Source organism: Mauremys mutica, chromosome 5 (genome assembly GCF_020497125.1).
Source record: "Mauremys mutica isolate MM-2020 ecotype Southern chromosome 5, ASM2049712v1, whole genome shotgun sequence".
NCBI lineage: Eukaryota > Metazoa > Chordata > Testudines > Geoemydidae > Mauremys > Mauremys mutica.
The window spans coordinates 43020415-43036860 of NC_059076.1; the positions used below are offsets into that span (position 1 = coordinate 43020415).

The following is a 16446-nucleotide window of genomic DNA, read 5'->3' on the forward strand; positions in this document are numbered from 1 at the left end:
TTTTCTCACAAACTTGCAAAGATATGCCCCCCCCCTTTTTGAGGTATTGGTATAAGGTCACAAAATAACTTTTCTTACATTTCTATCATTCTTTTCTTCTTATTACTAAAACTTCATTAAAGGTTTGTGTACTCAAACCTTTGCGTATCTCACCACTTCCCTTTTATACCAGCATGTGTCTTCAAATCATCCCTGACTGCATTTTAGACCCATCTATGCTGTCTCCCAAAAAAAGGTGTTTGCAAGCTACACAAGCATTAAATTACTTTAATTTTCTGGATCAGTCACTTTTTCTGATATTTTTCAGGAACATGGCATTCCAACTGACATGGGCTATGCGGTAGCTCCGCACCACTCCGGGGTTTACCCTGTACATGTTCAGCTTTATGAGGCCTGGAAAAAGGTCTGGAATATCAAAATCACCAGCACAGAAGAGTATCCACATCTAAAACCTGCACGGTACAGGCGGGGCTTCATCCACAAAAATATCATGGTGAGCTGCTTTTATGATTTTTATATTCAAACTCACTGCTTCAGCTTTTCATGATTCATTTTAAAAAACAAACCAAAAAAAGTGTGAAAGCACAGCATCCTGAAAGTTCACATTGTGAGAAGCACATATTGCTATGTAGAAATAGTAAGGTATAGTTGACATTAACCTGCTAATTAAAATCAGCATGTCTAAGCCTCTTGCTGGCATTCACCATACTGCTGATGAAAGCAGCATAGCTTCTGACATTGGGGCCTATCTGTTACTGCTTTTGATACACTGACATTTTCCTTCAGATTTTTAAGCCAGTAACGAAGTAATTTACAACCAGCTGGAAATCTCACCAGTAATATTTTGGTGAGCGTTACTGGTGAGATTTTCAGCTAGTTGTAAATTGGCATAGCTCCACTGACTGCAAAGGAGCTATGCCAACATAACACCAATTGAGAATCTGGCCTTTCATCTTTAAACAGTAAAGTGCTGCTTCAGTTGTATGAAATGGCCCTCACCTTACAACCTTCCCACACATTCTGCCAGTGTGCCTCTTACTATGGCTCAAACCCAGCTAAGCTCTTGGCCCAAGTAGCAAGGCTTTGATGCTTGGCAGATGCCCAGAGGGCTGGAGGGAAGAAAGCATCCACTCAAGCTGTGGAATTATTCCATGGAGGCAACTCTAGTCCAAATCACCCAATTCTCCCATTGTACTCCCTATAGTTCATATTGACAGACACAGACTGCACTACTTCCCTGACAGTGGCTTTTCATTACTGCACAAAATTCTCTGTTAACACCATGTAGGTCATTTAGGCAATAATAATTAAGGCATAGGGTATTTCCTGGCTGTTCAGCATTTGCAAAACCCTGTGCATTATTGTCAGTGAAATGTTTTAAAACAACTTTTAAAAAATACTTTAGGGTAATTTTTGCATCTTTCCGTGTGTGTGTATGTGAGAGAGATCACTAATATTTGCACCACATCATACTTTGGGCTGTTTTGGGTCATTAGCTCCAGCTAATACTTCCATTTAGCTTATACAGTAATTATGGTATTGTCCTAAAGAGTTGCAATGAATAGCATTATTCAGACAAATTAATACTCCAAAATTTAATGTGTGAATCTAGGTTTGGGAGAAGCCTGTTAAAATTATCTGCAGTTTTTAAAAATAAAAAAAAAATAAAAATCGCACCAGGCTAAAGCTTAGTCTCAGGAAAGCATTAGCTGTAAGTAAAATAATAGGTTTGTAGATACCCTCAGGGGGCGTAAAGCATCTGAATAGAGTTGATTGATTCTGAGAACTCTCCAAATAACTCTGTTCATAAATTTTGGTAAAAACATATCGTTTTGAAGGCACATATTGAATAAGATTTAACATAAGCTTTGAAAAACAGGACAGCAGGGCCAAAAATCAATTTACCAAGAATAATCAGCATAAGACCACCTGTCTCAGAAATCTCAGGCTTTCTGTTCTTCAGAGCAAATGCACTAATTTCTTCATCTGCAGGCTGATGGTGATGAACACATGTCATAATAAAGACATTATACAAGATTTACCAGAAGCATTTCCCCTCCTGCTCAACTTATCTCTGTACCTTTGTACCAATTGCACTGGTATTTCATCAGGGAAACCAGAAGAATTTAAAAAGCATTTGTAGGATTATAACAAATACATTAATTCCATATATTTCATAATTGTAATTGTGATTTATGTCTATAGCAGGGGTGGGCAAACTACAGCCCACAGGCCGGATCCGGCCTACCAGCCGTTTTAATCCGGCCCTCAAGCTCCTGCTGCGGAGTGGGGTCTGGGCTTTGCTCAGCTCCGGCGTTTCAGCCGGGAGCAGGGTCGGGGGCCGCTCCACATGGCTCCCGGAAGCAGCGACATGGCCCCCTTCCAGCTCCTATGCGTAGGGGCAGACAGGGGGCTCCGCTCCGCATGCTGCCTCTACCCCAAGTGCTGCCCCCGCAGCTCCCCTTGGCTGGGAACCACAGCCAATGGAAGCTGCAGGGGTGGTGCCTGTGGAGAACTGCCTGACCACGCCTCCACATAGGAGCCAGGGAAGGGATATGCCGTTGCTTCCGGGAGCCGCTTGAGGTAATCACTGCCTGGAGCCTGCACCCCTGCCCCTCTCCCCATGCCTCTGCCCCAGCCATACATGCTTACTTTAGTCATTTTAAAAAAAAAAGTTTGTACTACTTTTTACTACCATTAGTTTTGCAGAGCTGGCACAGCTGAGAGAGAGTGAGCTGGATTCTATTGTAACTTATGCATGATCAACAAAAATAAGAACATTGAATACAGAATCATTATTGTCAATGATGCATGAGCAAGAAAGAACCAATTTGACTTTCAAATTCTGCATTGAGTTTGCAGGGCTGGCACAAAAGAGAGCCTACTTTTAAGTGGAAACTGCACAGATTTGAATAACAATCAATAAATACAGAACACACCAAGCTCTTTTTAAAAAATCACTTTTCAGATTATGATCTCACTTTATGAACTAAAAAAGTGTTGGTGACCAGCCTTAAAATAGTTAGATTAGATATCAAGTACATAAAGAGGGTTTTGTTTGTTTGTTTGTTTGTTTTGTTGACTCTAAATTACATCTGGCTTTTTGACGGTAATCACTCCGTTTCAAACAAAAATTCATGAATTTATGGGGAAAAATGACTTGTGGTTTCACTATAATATAAAAGTCACTCTTTTGTTTGTTTATTCAAAAATGCATTATATACCGATATGTCAGTATGTTAGCTTACCCAGGCCTTGGATTAATTGTCAGTCTAACTACTGACTTCAGTTAAAGGTGCAATGCTAAATCTACATAACGGTTTAATGACAGAAAGTAAATGGTAAAGTTACAAAAGTTAATTGTATTAAATTTATTATTTTACAAAAGGAATGAAAGTCATTTTGTTTTAAGATATTTTTCTTTATCATCCTGTTTTTACTCAGGTCCTTCCTAGGCAAACCTGTGGTCTATTCACTCATACAATTTTCTATAAGGAGTATCCTGGAGGTCCAAAAGAACTAGACAAGAGTATCCAGGGAGGGGAGTTGTTTTTCACAGTTGTTCTCAATCCAGTAAGTACTACAACCTGCTTTTGGAATGATTAACAAAAAATGATTAAAGAGCAATTTGCTGATGAACGATGTCTCTCAAGAAATATTGATTTGTCACAGATCAAAGCAGTCTCCCTTATCTAATATGTTTGAGCTATAATACTGTGCAGATATACTGTAAGATTTAATAGTTTGATGCTGGCTTCTATTGTATCTGGTTTATAGTTAATGTGGTGTCTAAAGCCAAGCCTCTACCTTTTTTTTTTGTTTTGTTTTTCTTTGATTTTTTAGATTCAGCAATAATTAGGATTTAATTTCTAAACGTATTAAAGTATTGAGAATTCGTATTGCTGAAGCTGCAACAAATACCTTAGGTGAAGTCCATAAGAATCGATATCCTACCTTTGAGACTTCAGAGTCATAAATGTTAGACACATCTACTGGTTTAAGAAAGTCACAAAGAAGTGACTTTTTGTAATGCTTTTTGAGAATTGCTCATTTACTGAGTCATAGGCACCATTCACTGTACTTCAAAGTAAAGTTTCAGTTAAATGGACCACACAGTCAGTCTATTTATCCTCTTATTTATCCCTGGTGGAGAAAGAATGGAGTAGCCAGGCTATTAAACTGTGGAATATTTAAGGTTAGCATAATATAGCACAATATTTTTGAAATTTGCTTGGATTAGGACAGATTTATCAAGAATTGACATGAGACTCCTATCTTGTAATTCTTAGGCAAGTTTTGGCCCCAAAGTCAAGGTGAATTTGAATTGAAAGGCAAAGTATTGATAAAAGCTGCATTTGCAACTTGCAAATAAGATTTGGTATGATGAGTTTACACTGACACTTAACCACTAGGCTGGGATTTTCAAAGGTGCTTAAAGGAATGGGACATCTGTTTCCTTTCAGATCCTTTGAATAGCTCAGCCTAAACATTATTGTGCCCTCATTTAATACACACAACGTAAGTGGGAGTTCAGAGGAAAGAAACTGTCTGTAAGCAACTCTGGAGAATTTGACTCACAATTGGCAAGCAATCCTTTTTCAAGACTTAAATTCTTTTACACCAGGAGTCGGCAGCCTTTCAGCAGTGGTGTGCCGAGTCTTCATGTATACACTCTAATTTAAGGCTTCGCTTGCTGGTAATACATTTTAACGTTTTTTAGACGGTCTCTCTAGAAGTCTATAATATATAACCAAATTAATGTTATATGTAAAGTAAACAAGGTTTTCAAAATGTTTCAGAAGCTTTATTTAAAATTAAATTAAAATTCAGATCTCATTAGTTTAGTGTGATCTTTGCCCTTGCTTTTCCTTGCTGAGTTTTTCCAATGTCTGGTGGCATGTATTTGGATACTTTAAGCTGCACACAGGCTTCTGAGTGATCAGTTGTTAACTGGCTGGAACCCCAGATCGGCAGCTGAGGTGAGTGGAGCTGGCAGCTGGTAGGGCTGAGCAGGGCCGGAGGCCTGGACCCTGTCTGGCAGGGGGCCTGTGCTGGAACTCCAACTGGAAGCAAGATGAGTGGGGCTGTGGTGGGGACCTCGGCTGGCAAGGGGCCAGCAGACAGAACCCAGAGCAGCGGCAGTGGGCTGAGCAGGTCAGCCTGCCCAGCTCTGGGGTTTCGGCGGTGGGCTGAGCGTCTCTGCCCGCCCCCTCTCTGGGGTTCCTTTACCCAGGCCAGCAGTGGGTGCTGAGTGGGACCGGCGGCGGGACCCCGGCTGGAAAGAGCCAGCGGTGGAAACCACAGAGCAGTGGCGATCTGGGGTTTCGGCTGCCAGGTCCTGCCAGCTGGGGTCTCAGCCCGCTGCCAGTCGGGGCTTCCTTCCCCCAGGCCAGCAGCGGGCGCTGAGTGGGACCGGCAGCAGGACCCTGGCTGGCAAGGGGCCAGCAGCGGGAACCCCAGAGTGGCGGTGGGCTAAGCCACTCAGCCTGCCCTGCTCTAGGGTTTCCACCACCGGCTCTCGCCAGCTGGGGTCTCAGCCCACTGCCAGCCTGGGGGAAGGAACCACAGACCAGCAGCAGGCGCTGAGTGGGACAGGCTGGTGGGGCTCTGGCTGGCAAGGGGCCAGCAGCGGGAACCCCAGAGTGGCGCTCATCCCACCCCACTCTGGGGTTTCGGCCACCGACTCCTGCCAGCCAGGGTCTCAGCCCTCTGCCAGCCTGGGGTTCCTACCCCCAGGCCAGCAGTGGGTGCTGAGTGGGACCAGCGGAGGGACCCCAGCTGGCGGTGGAAACTCCAGAGCAGTGGCGGGCTGAGCGGCTCAGTCCGCCCCACGTGCCATCAAAAATCGGCTCATGTGCCACCTTTGACACACATGCCGTAGGTTGCTGACCCCTGTTTTACACTTTAGTTTTAATTGTTTGGGGGGTTGGGTTTTTTTTGTAATGTTTAGAGGTTACGAAGTGAATGTAGGTAAGAAAAAACACACATCCTCCACAAAGTTGCAGTCTCCCTAGTTCAGGATACCTGCAGGAGTCATTCTGATCTTCAGGTGAGGCAATGGCATCAGGTACAAATAGAAAAGTATCCCTTTTCAGGTCAGATACATTAATAGGGTGAGATTGGGGCAGCACTTTGGGTGGGAGGCTTCAGTCAAAAGCTGGGTGCTTTAAGAAGTTGCTACAACTCTTCTAAGGGGTGCAGGGAGGCTCAAGCACCACTCTGCTTTGTCAGAATATGGAACAAAGCTCCTCAAGGGGAGTGTGCTAGCTCAAGAAATGGGATGGGAAGAAAAAGATACAGCACCAAAAAATTGGAGTCAGGTGGTGAACTACACTCCAGGATTAGAAAGAGGTATGGACACAACTTAGATGACAGGACCTCTTCTGATCCTGACAGCAGTGTGGTAGCAAAGCTTAACATGGGGCTGGTTGCTTGAATTATAAACCCATCCAAAAGCAAGAGAGGTGCCTGAGGAGGTTTTGTTACTTCTGAGTTTGAGAGGGTGACTTGGCCAGGTCTGAAGCAGCACTTTCTGACAGGCAGTCAAGGAGCGGAGCATTCATCTTCCCCACCGTGAGATATTTTCCTGTGAGCATCTTGATTTTTACAGGGCCTGACACTTGTTACAGTGGTGCCATGTTGTTCACTTTGGCACAGGAATTCATGCCCTAGAACAAGAATTTATATACATTTTGGGTTGGAAAAAATCTCATGGATTATTTTGGCTTGTCCTGCGAACTCAGTTTTGGCAGCCTTATCTTCAGCCAGTTTGGAGGAGTTACTTGGCATAGCCAATTCTTCTGCTTTGCTTCTCTAGGCCTTTCCCTGCCAGCCTGTCCGTGGGCTGATGCAGTCAGCATTCACCTACTGGAAAATCTGCAGTTGGTATCCACTCTACTTATACTGTCTACTATTTAAAAGCCCTTTACTGCTCCCATCTAAGTAAGCACATAGCTGCATGTGCACAGATGCGGGGGGGTATCTGATTTAAAATCTGGCTTTTGTATACATTACTTGACATCTTGCCTAGCACTAATGCTCTGCAATATTGCGTAGGAGACCTTTTAGTCCTAATCCAGCCAGCTCATTCCCTGTGATTTAAATTAAAACAGCAACACCATGCGCTGTATACTTATCAGATCTCTTAACCAAAACAAGCTTGATACTATGCTGTATTTGGATGTGACACTTTTGAGGAAACAGACCATAAAATATGTGTTCCTTTTCTACACTACACTATTGCTGCTATTCCATTGTAAATAGAACCTCTTTCTGCAATTCTGGCTGCATTCTCTCCTGCTTTTTGTTACTTTATTAATATTATTTCCCTTTGTTCCAATTGTCTCTAAAGAAATTACTGAATTTAAAAAAAAAGCCATTAATATTGAGGATTACGTTTTAAAGCTGAGACTTTAATTGTACAAAATTCAAGACATTCAAAATTAAGATTTCCTTCCACTCTAAACAGTGCCTCCTTTTGTGTTTTATTGTTTTTTTATTTTTTATTTGAATTACTGTAGCATCTGGAGACCCCAGTTGGAGATCAGGGCCCCCTTGTGTGAGGTGCTGTATACACATATAATAAAAAGTTAGTCCTTGCCCCAAAGAGCTTACAATCTCTATATATTGCAACATAACAGCTGATGTATAAAATAGATAAACTGCGGGGAAAGACAAGATAAACAGTGGTAACATAGATATTTCAGCATACCTGCCTAGCAGTTGTTGATTGAAAGTACAATAGTGTCTTTGTATGAGTTACAATATACATGATCGCACAATGTAACATTATTCAGCATATAATACAGTATAAAATAATGAGCATTAAATGCACTCTTTTTTGTAATTGCATATACACACAAATAGAATGCCAAAATTTTGCCATGGCAAATTGTAGGTATAGATTTAGGGTCTGCCTTTGAAAAGATAGACCATAAGTTTTAAATACTTATTTTAAAATAGTTCCTAAAGCTGTTTGCCTTTGGGCTGATGGATAGCCAATTTAAAAAAAGAGGCTTTTAAAAAATGTTAAATGTATTTATATCATAAATTTCAAGTCTAGCAAAAATGTTTTATTTGTGCAAATAGTAGACACTTAGAATCATAGAATATCAGGTTGGAAGAGGTCATCTAGTCCAACCCCCAGCTCGAAGCAGGATAAATCCCCAACTAAATCATCCCAACCAGGGTTTTGTCAAGCCTGACCTTAAAAAACTCTAAGGAAGGAGATTCCACCACCTCCCTAGGTAACCCATTCCAGTGCTTCACCACCCTCCTAGTGAAAAAAGTTTTTCCTAATCCGACTTAAACCTCCCTCACTGCAACTTGAGACCATTACTCCTTGTTCTGTCATCTGCTACCACTAAGAACAGTCTAGATCCATCCTCTTTGGAACCCCCTTTCAGGTAGTTGAAAGCAGCTATCAAATCCCCCCACACCCATTCTTCTCTTCTGCAGACTAAACAATCCCAGTTCCCTCAGCCTCTCCACATAAGTCATGTGCTCCAGCCTCCTAATCATTTTTGTTGCCCTCCGCTGGACTCTTTCCAATTTTTCCACATCCTTCTTGTAGTGTGGGGCCCAAAACTGGACACAGTACTCCAGATGAGGCCTCACCAATGTTGAATAGACGGGAATGATCACATCCCTCAATCTGCTGGCAATGACCCTACTTATACAACCCAAAATGCCATCAGCCTTGGCAACATGGGCACACTGTTGACTCATATCCAGCTTCTCATCCACTGTAACCCCTAGGTCCTTTTCTGCAAAACTGCTGCCTAGCTATTCGGTCCCTACCCTACTTCAAAAGGTAAAGTACATATTTTCTTATATTTCAATGATCATGACATGTTTTATTTCACAAACTTTCATGTACTTACCATAAAGTAGTTTGGATTCATTTTTGAGGAAATAATCATATATTCAGCCTACTACAGGAAACAAAACTTCCATTGGGAGAAATTCTCTTTATATCACTTGGCCATAGATACAAAAAACATTAAGAGGAGCCATTACAAAGGAACTATTACACTGTCAAGTAAATAATATTCTCTTCTAAAAAAAAAAGTGAAATAAATACTTGTACAGTTCACAGAAATTTTTTGATAAGGTGAATTTAAAATTAAATTTAAGCCCTCAATATGATTTCACTTACGTTGTCAGTTTAGCTTGGACTATTACCATGATGTGAATATAGTTTTTGTTTTTTTGTTTTTTGTGTGTGTGGTTTAAGTTATTAACCTGGTTCTGTACGAAATGCATAAGAGTACTTCACATTGAACTCAATTCCCATAAAAATCAGCCCCAAAACATTCTTTGTGGTCTGGTCATATAATGGTAGCTTTTCACTAGAGAGTCTTTCTTCCTGTAATAGTCTGGAAACAACCACAAGTACAGAATGAACCACAAAAAACAGTACCATATGTGAATCTGTAAGCTTTTGACATATGAGAACCTGTATTAGTGCCATTTTCCCAGGGCATTCTCAATTCACTAGTCCTGCAGGTAAGAAAAGCATCAGTCTACACAGGAAATCCTGTTCTGCAAACGATCTCTGCTACTTACATTTTATGTGGAACATAAGAGCTAATGTACCAAAGTAGCTAATCTTGTGGTCTGCAAACCTCTGTATTTATTTTGTATGGATTTATATCCCTAGCCTGCTGGTCGAATTGTGATCTGATAGTGGCTGTAGAAAGACCTTGGCAGCAATGCCCATTATGTTTATAAAGCATTGAGTGCTTAAGTGCTACCTAACTGTGAAAGGAGACTAAATAGTTTTATAACTCATTGCCTACTTTTTAATAATACTTTACATTTCTACTGCTGAAGATCTCAAAGGGTCAGATTCTCATTAATGTCAATGGACTTGGGCCAGTTTACAGCAGCTGAGGATCTAGCACAATGTTTCATAAAAATTAATGAATCAAGCCTCACAACAGGCCTGTATTATTAGTATACGAATATTATTTTTCTCATTTGCTGATGAGAAAACTGAGGCACACAGAGGTTATGTGACTTGCCCAAAGCCACATGTCAGAACTAGAAAGAGACCTCAGATCTAATGCCTCTTATTCTTACTTATATGTAAGACAAATGTGGTGTCAGATGTCATTAGTCATCTCTCCAGCTGGAAACTCTGTTTAGTCATCGGTCTCTCGTTTCTGAGGATTACTCCTATTTCCTCTCCTTGTTCTCCTTTTATGTAGAAGTGGCTCCAAGTGGGGCCATATAGATTGGATCCTCCTCTTTGTATTCAGCTGCTTCAATAGGTTTACAACCCCTTCCTTACAAAGAACCTTGATTTTGTGGAAACAGCTGGGAGCAGGAGGAGATGCAAGCACCAAATGACCTGCAAGTAATCTGTCCACAAAGCACAGTATGAGAACCACTAGTATAAGGAAATGTGAACCTACTGAACATATCAAAAAGAAGGACCGAATTAAAGTGCTGATTGCCCTCTACCTCTGTTTACGCAGTCAGACAATAAACATTTACAGGTCAATCCTTAACCATTTGCACCTCATAGGGTAAAGTAATACTTACCATGAAAATGGCAAAATGTGGCCCTAAGAAACTTTTAGGGAAGAAAATGTTGGTGTTCTTTTTAAAAAAAATTATTAATTTGCATTAATTTAACCAAAAATGTTTTTAAAATCCCAAATGATTCCATAAAAACTAAATAAACTAGTGCAATTTCTAGGCATACTGTATCTGTAATGGCATCAAAAATATTTCAGTTAAGTATCTGTGTCTGGTAAAATTGTTAGACCCTTCAATGAAAGCCTGATTCATCCATCTTTGTCTGCAATATTAAATGAATATTCTGGATTAGTAGGAACAGTGTCTCAAAGAATGAAATGATACCAATCTCCTAAGGGTATCTTGTGAACGATGGAAAAAAAGTGAGCATTTAGATTTTGAATTATATATAACCATCAGGTAGATGTAGTATACTGCCATCAGCAGTATCATTTTTTGTAGGATTTACTAATAAAACATGACAAGAAGACACTATTACTAGCCGTGGGCCAGTTTGAGAGTAATTAGATCCAAGGGCCAAGCAGAATTGAACATACAAACACACCTTTGATATAAATCTAGGTGAACGTTTCTCTGTCTCCTTCTGTTTTTCTCTTGCCCACATACAAAACACTGTGGATATTATGGACATACATCCATACTACTAACCTATGTCCATCATAGTCAGTGCTTTTATTAACAAGTGAAGTGGAGCACATGTGACAAGACTGTTTGTATATGTAAGTGGAGGAGTTTAAATTGAGAGAGCACCTGATGTAGATTTCCAGGCTCAAACATCATGAATTCTCAAAGCCAATGCAGAGTCTGTATTACAGGCCAAGAGAACCTTCTTATCAGCCTCCATTGAAGCTGCCAAATCCTGCTCAAGGAGCTATCCAGGGTGATAATGTACTTCATCAATCCTGAGTGCCTACAACCTGCATCAGAACAGAGCACCAAGTACTATGAAGAACTGTCATCTTGCTTTGCTGAAAAGATCACACACATTCAGTAAGCCTTCTCAAGCAGCTTATATCTGCTCCACTAATAGCCACCAACTGACAGCCCACCTACATTCTTAGAGTTCAGTGCAGCCACTCATCAAATAATTCTGGAACCCTAAAGGCATCTTGACCGAAGACTTGTGAATCATGCCTGTCCTGGCTATTGAAAGAGAGACATGAACCACAGGTGCCACTCCTGATTAAAATAAACCATGTCTCATTCAGAGAGAGAATCTTCCCATCCTCCTTCAAACACACAATAGTCTGTCTAGCACTGAAGAAACCTAGCCAGAATATATTGCTTCTAGCCAGCTAACACCCAGTGTCAAACCTCCCATTGCTGAGCAAGCTTGCAGAGAAGGCCGACTACAAGCTAATTTAACTGAAGCTAACAATTTACACCTAGCAAATCAGGATTCAGGCAAGGACATGGGACTGAAACCACTTCAGTGGCACTGATGGATGATCTCCTGGTGTTCCTAGAGGGAGGGCAGACAGCTAGTCTTCTCCCACCTGGACTTCTCTGTAGCATTTAACATTGTTGACTCGGCAATACTTCTGTCTTGCCCAGGGGCGGCATGCCGCGGGGGGCGCTCTGCAGGTCACCGGGAGGGCGGCAGGCGGCTCCGGTGGACCTCCCGCAGACGTTCCTGCGGAGGGTCCGCTGGTCCCACGGATTCGGTGGAGCATCTGCAGGCACGTCTGTAGGAGGTCTACCAGAGCCGCGCGACCGGCAGAGCGCCCCCCACGGCGTGCCACTGTGCTTGGGGCGGCGAAATGGCTAGAGCCACCCCTGGTCTGGCCTGACAGAGGTGGCAGAAGTCCAGAGTAATGAGCTAAAACGGTTTGAGTCCTTCCTGGAGGGATGCACCTAACGAGTAATAATGGGAAACTGCATTTCCACTATTAGACCCCTCACTTATAGAGTCCCATGAGGATCAATTCTCTCTCCAGTCTTTTTCAGCATCTACAAGAAACAACACTAACTGAACTGGTCAGATGACATGGACTCAAATGCCAGCAATGTGCAAATGACACACAATTCTACCTTCACCACATATGATCAGACCACTACCACCAAGATAGCCTCTGCTTGGGCAAGATCAGCTCATGCATGAAGAAAAGTAGCTAAAGCTGAACCCAAGGAAGACGGAGGTTAAGCAGAGGAAAGCATTGTGAAGGGTTTGCATCCATGGTGCAGTCTCCTTGAGGGTACACACCCACAATTGGTCAAGTCAGTCTGTAGATTATGAGCACTTCTGGATTCCTTACTCGTAATAAGCTCTCACATTACAGCCTGTACAAATAAAGCTTTCTGTCATCTACCATTGGCAGAGAGACTCTATCCTATCCTATTGGATGATGACGTGGTCTCAGTTATTCATGCCTTTGTCACTTCTCAGCAGAATTACAGCAATGTGATATATCTGGGCCTTCAGAGTTTAGGAAACTCCAAATGGTATAGAACTCAGCAGTACATCCTCTCAGTAATACAGGCTACTGTGAGCACATCAAACCTGTCCTTTACTCTCTATGCTGGCTTCCCATAGAATATCAATTTAAGTTCAAGGTCTCTGTCATTATCTTCAAGACACTTCATGAACTGGGTTTAGGATAGCTGCAAGACAACCTAAAGCTCTGGGATGAAAACAGTGGTTAATAACTTCGCTTCTCTGGCACAATGGAGCACTCTACAACAAGAATAAAGTTAGTCTGTGCAAGAGAACTTCTCAGAGGCCGGTCTGAGACTGTGGAATGAATTCCCACAAGAACTAAGGACCATCACAGACCTCTCCACTTTCTGTTTCAATTGCAAGGCGTATTTTTTTGACTTTGCCTTCTCTGACATAAATATGTAGCAACATGTATATTAAAAAAAAAATCCCTAAACCTAAACAAGACAGTCCACTTCTCCCCTTGGAGAGAAGATAAGAGAACAAACAACACATGAGGGATGTGTATTCACATTGCTTAATGAACTACTGGAAGACGTTCAGATACTATAGTGATGAGCACAGTATAAGAACCTATAAAGAACATTATAGAGGAGTTGTATTTTCTGTAATAAAATATATGGGCTTCTGTGCTGCCTAGAGCAACTGTTGTCTGGTTAAGTCCCCAAATTAATGCAGAGCCTCAATGAGCAGTGCAGCACTTGCTTGTATAAAGGGTCTGATGATGACTACAGAGTGGCAAAGAAATGTGTTCCATAACGCTCATTTGTCTCTGGGTCTGCAATGCCATCAGCTTCCCTGCTCGATTTCATGACATAACTGAGTGTTAGCTCCATGCTGCATAGTGTTAGTGTCCATGCTGAGTGTTAGTGTCCATGCTGCATAGTGGCCAGGAGTATCAGCACAGTGATTTGTAAAATAGATCATGGTTTATTTGTATTAATTTGATTCCAAAGTCTCTATTATGGACTTCTGTTTGTATGCCAGTAATGAGAAGATATGGTAACAGAGATGTTTCAAAGTGTTTAGTACACATATGTAAGTTTGTACATTAGGATGTGCAGTGGACTTTATTCTCCAAACAGATAATTTGACCATGGGTCTAGTTTTGCACTATTGAAGTCAATGGGAGTTTTGTCATTCTCTTCAGAGGAGCTGGAATGTATGTGCATATTCATTATGATTTAAGATATTGGGATGCCTAAGGAACAGACTGTAGAATAATACTGAAAATATAATTACATTATATAAGCAGTAGTATGGCCTAATCTGGAATAATGTTTGCAGTACATGTCACTCTATCTCAAAAAAGGATATTGCAGAATTAGAAGCAGATAAGAGATCAGTGACAAGAATGACCATGGTCATGGAAAGAATCTAATATGAAGAGAGATTGAAAAGTTTCGGATGTTTATCTAAGAAAGGAGATGAATAAAAGAGAACCTGATAAAAGTATATGAAACAATGAATTGTCTAGAAAGATAGATCAGAAGGTTCTGTTTTCCCTGGCTCATGACACAAGAACAAGGGAATATTCAATTCAGTTAAAAGGTAGAAAATTCAAAAATGATAAAAGGAAATAAGTTTTCATATGACATTTAGCAAGATTCAAAAAGGGATTGGTGATTTAGCAGGATGACAAGAATGTTCAAAGTTATAATAGCTAATGCTAACAAAAAATGTGGTTGTAATATAAAATACCATGGTTCAGGTTTGAAGCCAATTTTTAATTCTTAGGGATTCAGGTGAGACCTTCATGGAGGGCAGACTATTCCACATCTGTTCACTGTAGACATAAATTATAAATTAAAAAAATAAAATGCATATTTCCTCAGCAGATGAAATTTATTGAAATGTGCTGTATTCATCTGCATCAGTTTCCCATCAACAGGTTGGAATTTATTACAAGACGAGCTTATTTCACATTTTTAATCTATTTGGTTTACTTGCTAAATCCTGAAATCAACCGGGGAACCTAGCAGAGAGAAATATTCTAAGGGTGCGTCCAGACTACCCCCCGTATCGGCGGGTAGCGATCGATTTATCGGGGATCGATATATTGTGTCTCATCTAGACACGATATATCCATTCCCAAACGTGCTCCCGTCGACTCTGGAACTCCACCAGAGCGAGCGGCGGTAGCGGCATCGACGGGGGAGCCGTGGCCTTCGATCCCGTGCCGTGAGGACTGGAGGTAAGTCGAAATAAGATACGTCAACTTCAGCTACGGTATTCCTGTAGCTGAAGTTGTGTATCTTTCATCGGCCAACACCCCCTCCCCCCCTCAGTGTAGACCAGGCCTAAAATATGAGCCATTTATTAGGCCCAAATGTTCTTAATATAAAACTATACAGCTCAACAAGGACAAAGTCCAGCAAAGTAGTGAATTTTCTCATTTCTCATTGATGTCAGTGAGAGTTGAGGGTTCTCAGTGCTTTCCAGAAAGCATTCTGCACCTAGCAGGATTGACACTAAAATAACTTCTTACACAGTAATTCAAACTGTTTTAGATAGATACCACTCAGGAGGTTTGTCATCCCACAAGATGTCCATCAATCCTTACTGAGGAAATCATGACTGGGGAAATCCTTTTAGATCCCACCCCTACCCTACCCTGCTCTCACCCCACCCCCACCCCAAAAAAGTGTAATACATGCACTTATATGCACTTCATCAAAAGACATTATATGTCTCTGGATCTAAGGGAGGAAGGAAAATGCACTGTGGAAAGGTACCCCATTGAAAGCACTGCAGTGGTAGACGTACCTACATTGAAAATAATATATTGCACGTATGTGTTCTGTCTATGGTTACAGCACAACTGACGCAAGAAGCGAGATTGTCAGTGGTTTAAGCCCCACATCTGATTCACCCTAAAATAACTATAATTTGCTGTGCACTGAACTCTAAGTATTATTTTCCTTCATTGTCCACCCTTCCCATGTTATAGTAAGTAGAACTATTATTAAGCTAATTGACTTCCAACAAGGGAGAAATTACCATCTTTAGCACAGAAAATGAGAATGTGTATTAGAGCCAGTGGATCCTGCTATTTCTTAATGTGGGCCTTGTGAATAGTTAACTTTTTGGAACTTCTGAAGCAGATATAATAGTAAAAGCATTCAGGGTCAGATCCTCCAGTCCGTTAACTGCTTTGTGCAATATCTGTAAGCTAGAGTGTACCTGTTAGGCACAGCCCACATTGCCCCAGAAGGAGCATTGAGATGCAGGTTCCTTCCAGAGCTCTCTGACATGCATGGGGCAGTACACCTCCTACTACACCCCTTTATGGAACACAGTCTGCTCTCTGCATGTTGATTCTACTCTACATGCTACTCCTGCTCCACAGGATGGTGTAGAGGAAGGCCGGGCAATAGCCTCACCTCTTCCCCATCCCTTCCTGCCCATTTTGGAATCCCTTGTGCTTCCAATAATGCTTATGGCAGCATTTCTGAGCTCCCGTG

At 41.5% G+C, this 16446-nt stretch overlaps 1 protein-coding gene across 1 annotated transcript in view; it reads left to right on the forward strand.

Annotated features, from left to right (window-relative positions):
- LOC123371906 (bifunctional heparan sulfate N-deacetylase/N-sulfotransferase 3) overlaps nt 1-16446 on the forward strand; it is a 119678-nt gene that overhangs the window by 60241 nt on the left and 42991 nt on the right. Inside the window, exons 5-6 of the mRNA XM_045019782.1 lie at nt 308-493; nt 3445-3573. Coding sequence (XP_044875717.1) covers nt 308-493; nt 3445-3573 — 315 coding nt within the window. The remainder of the gene's footprint in view (nt 1-307; nt 494-3444; nt 3574-16446) is intronic.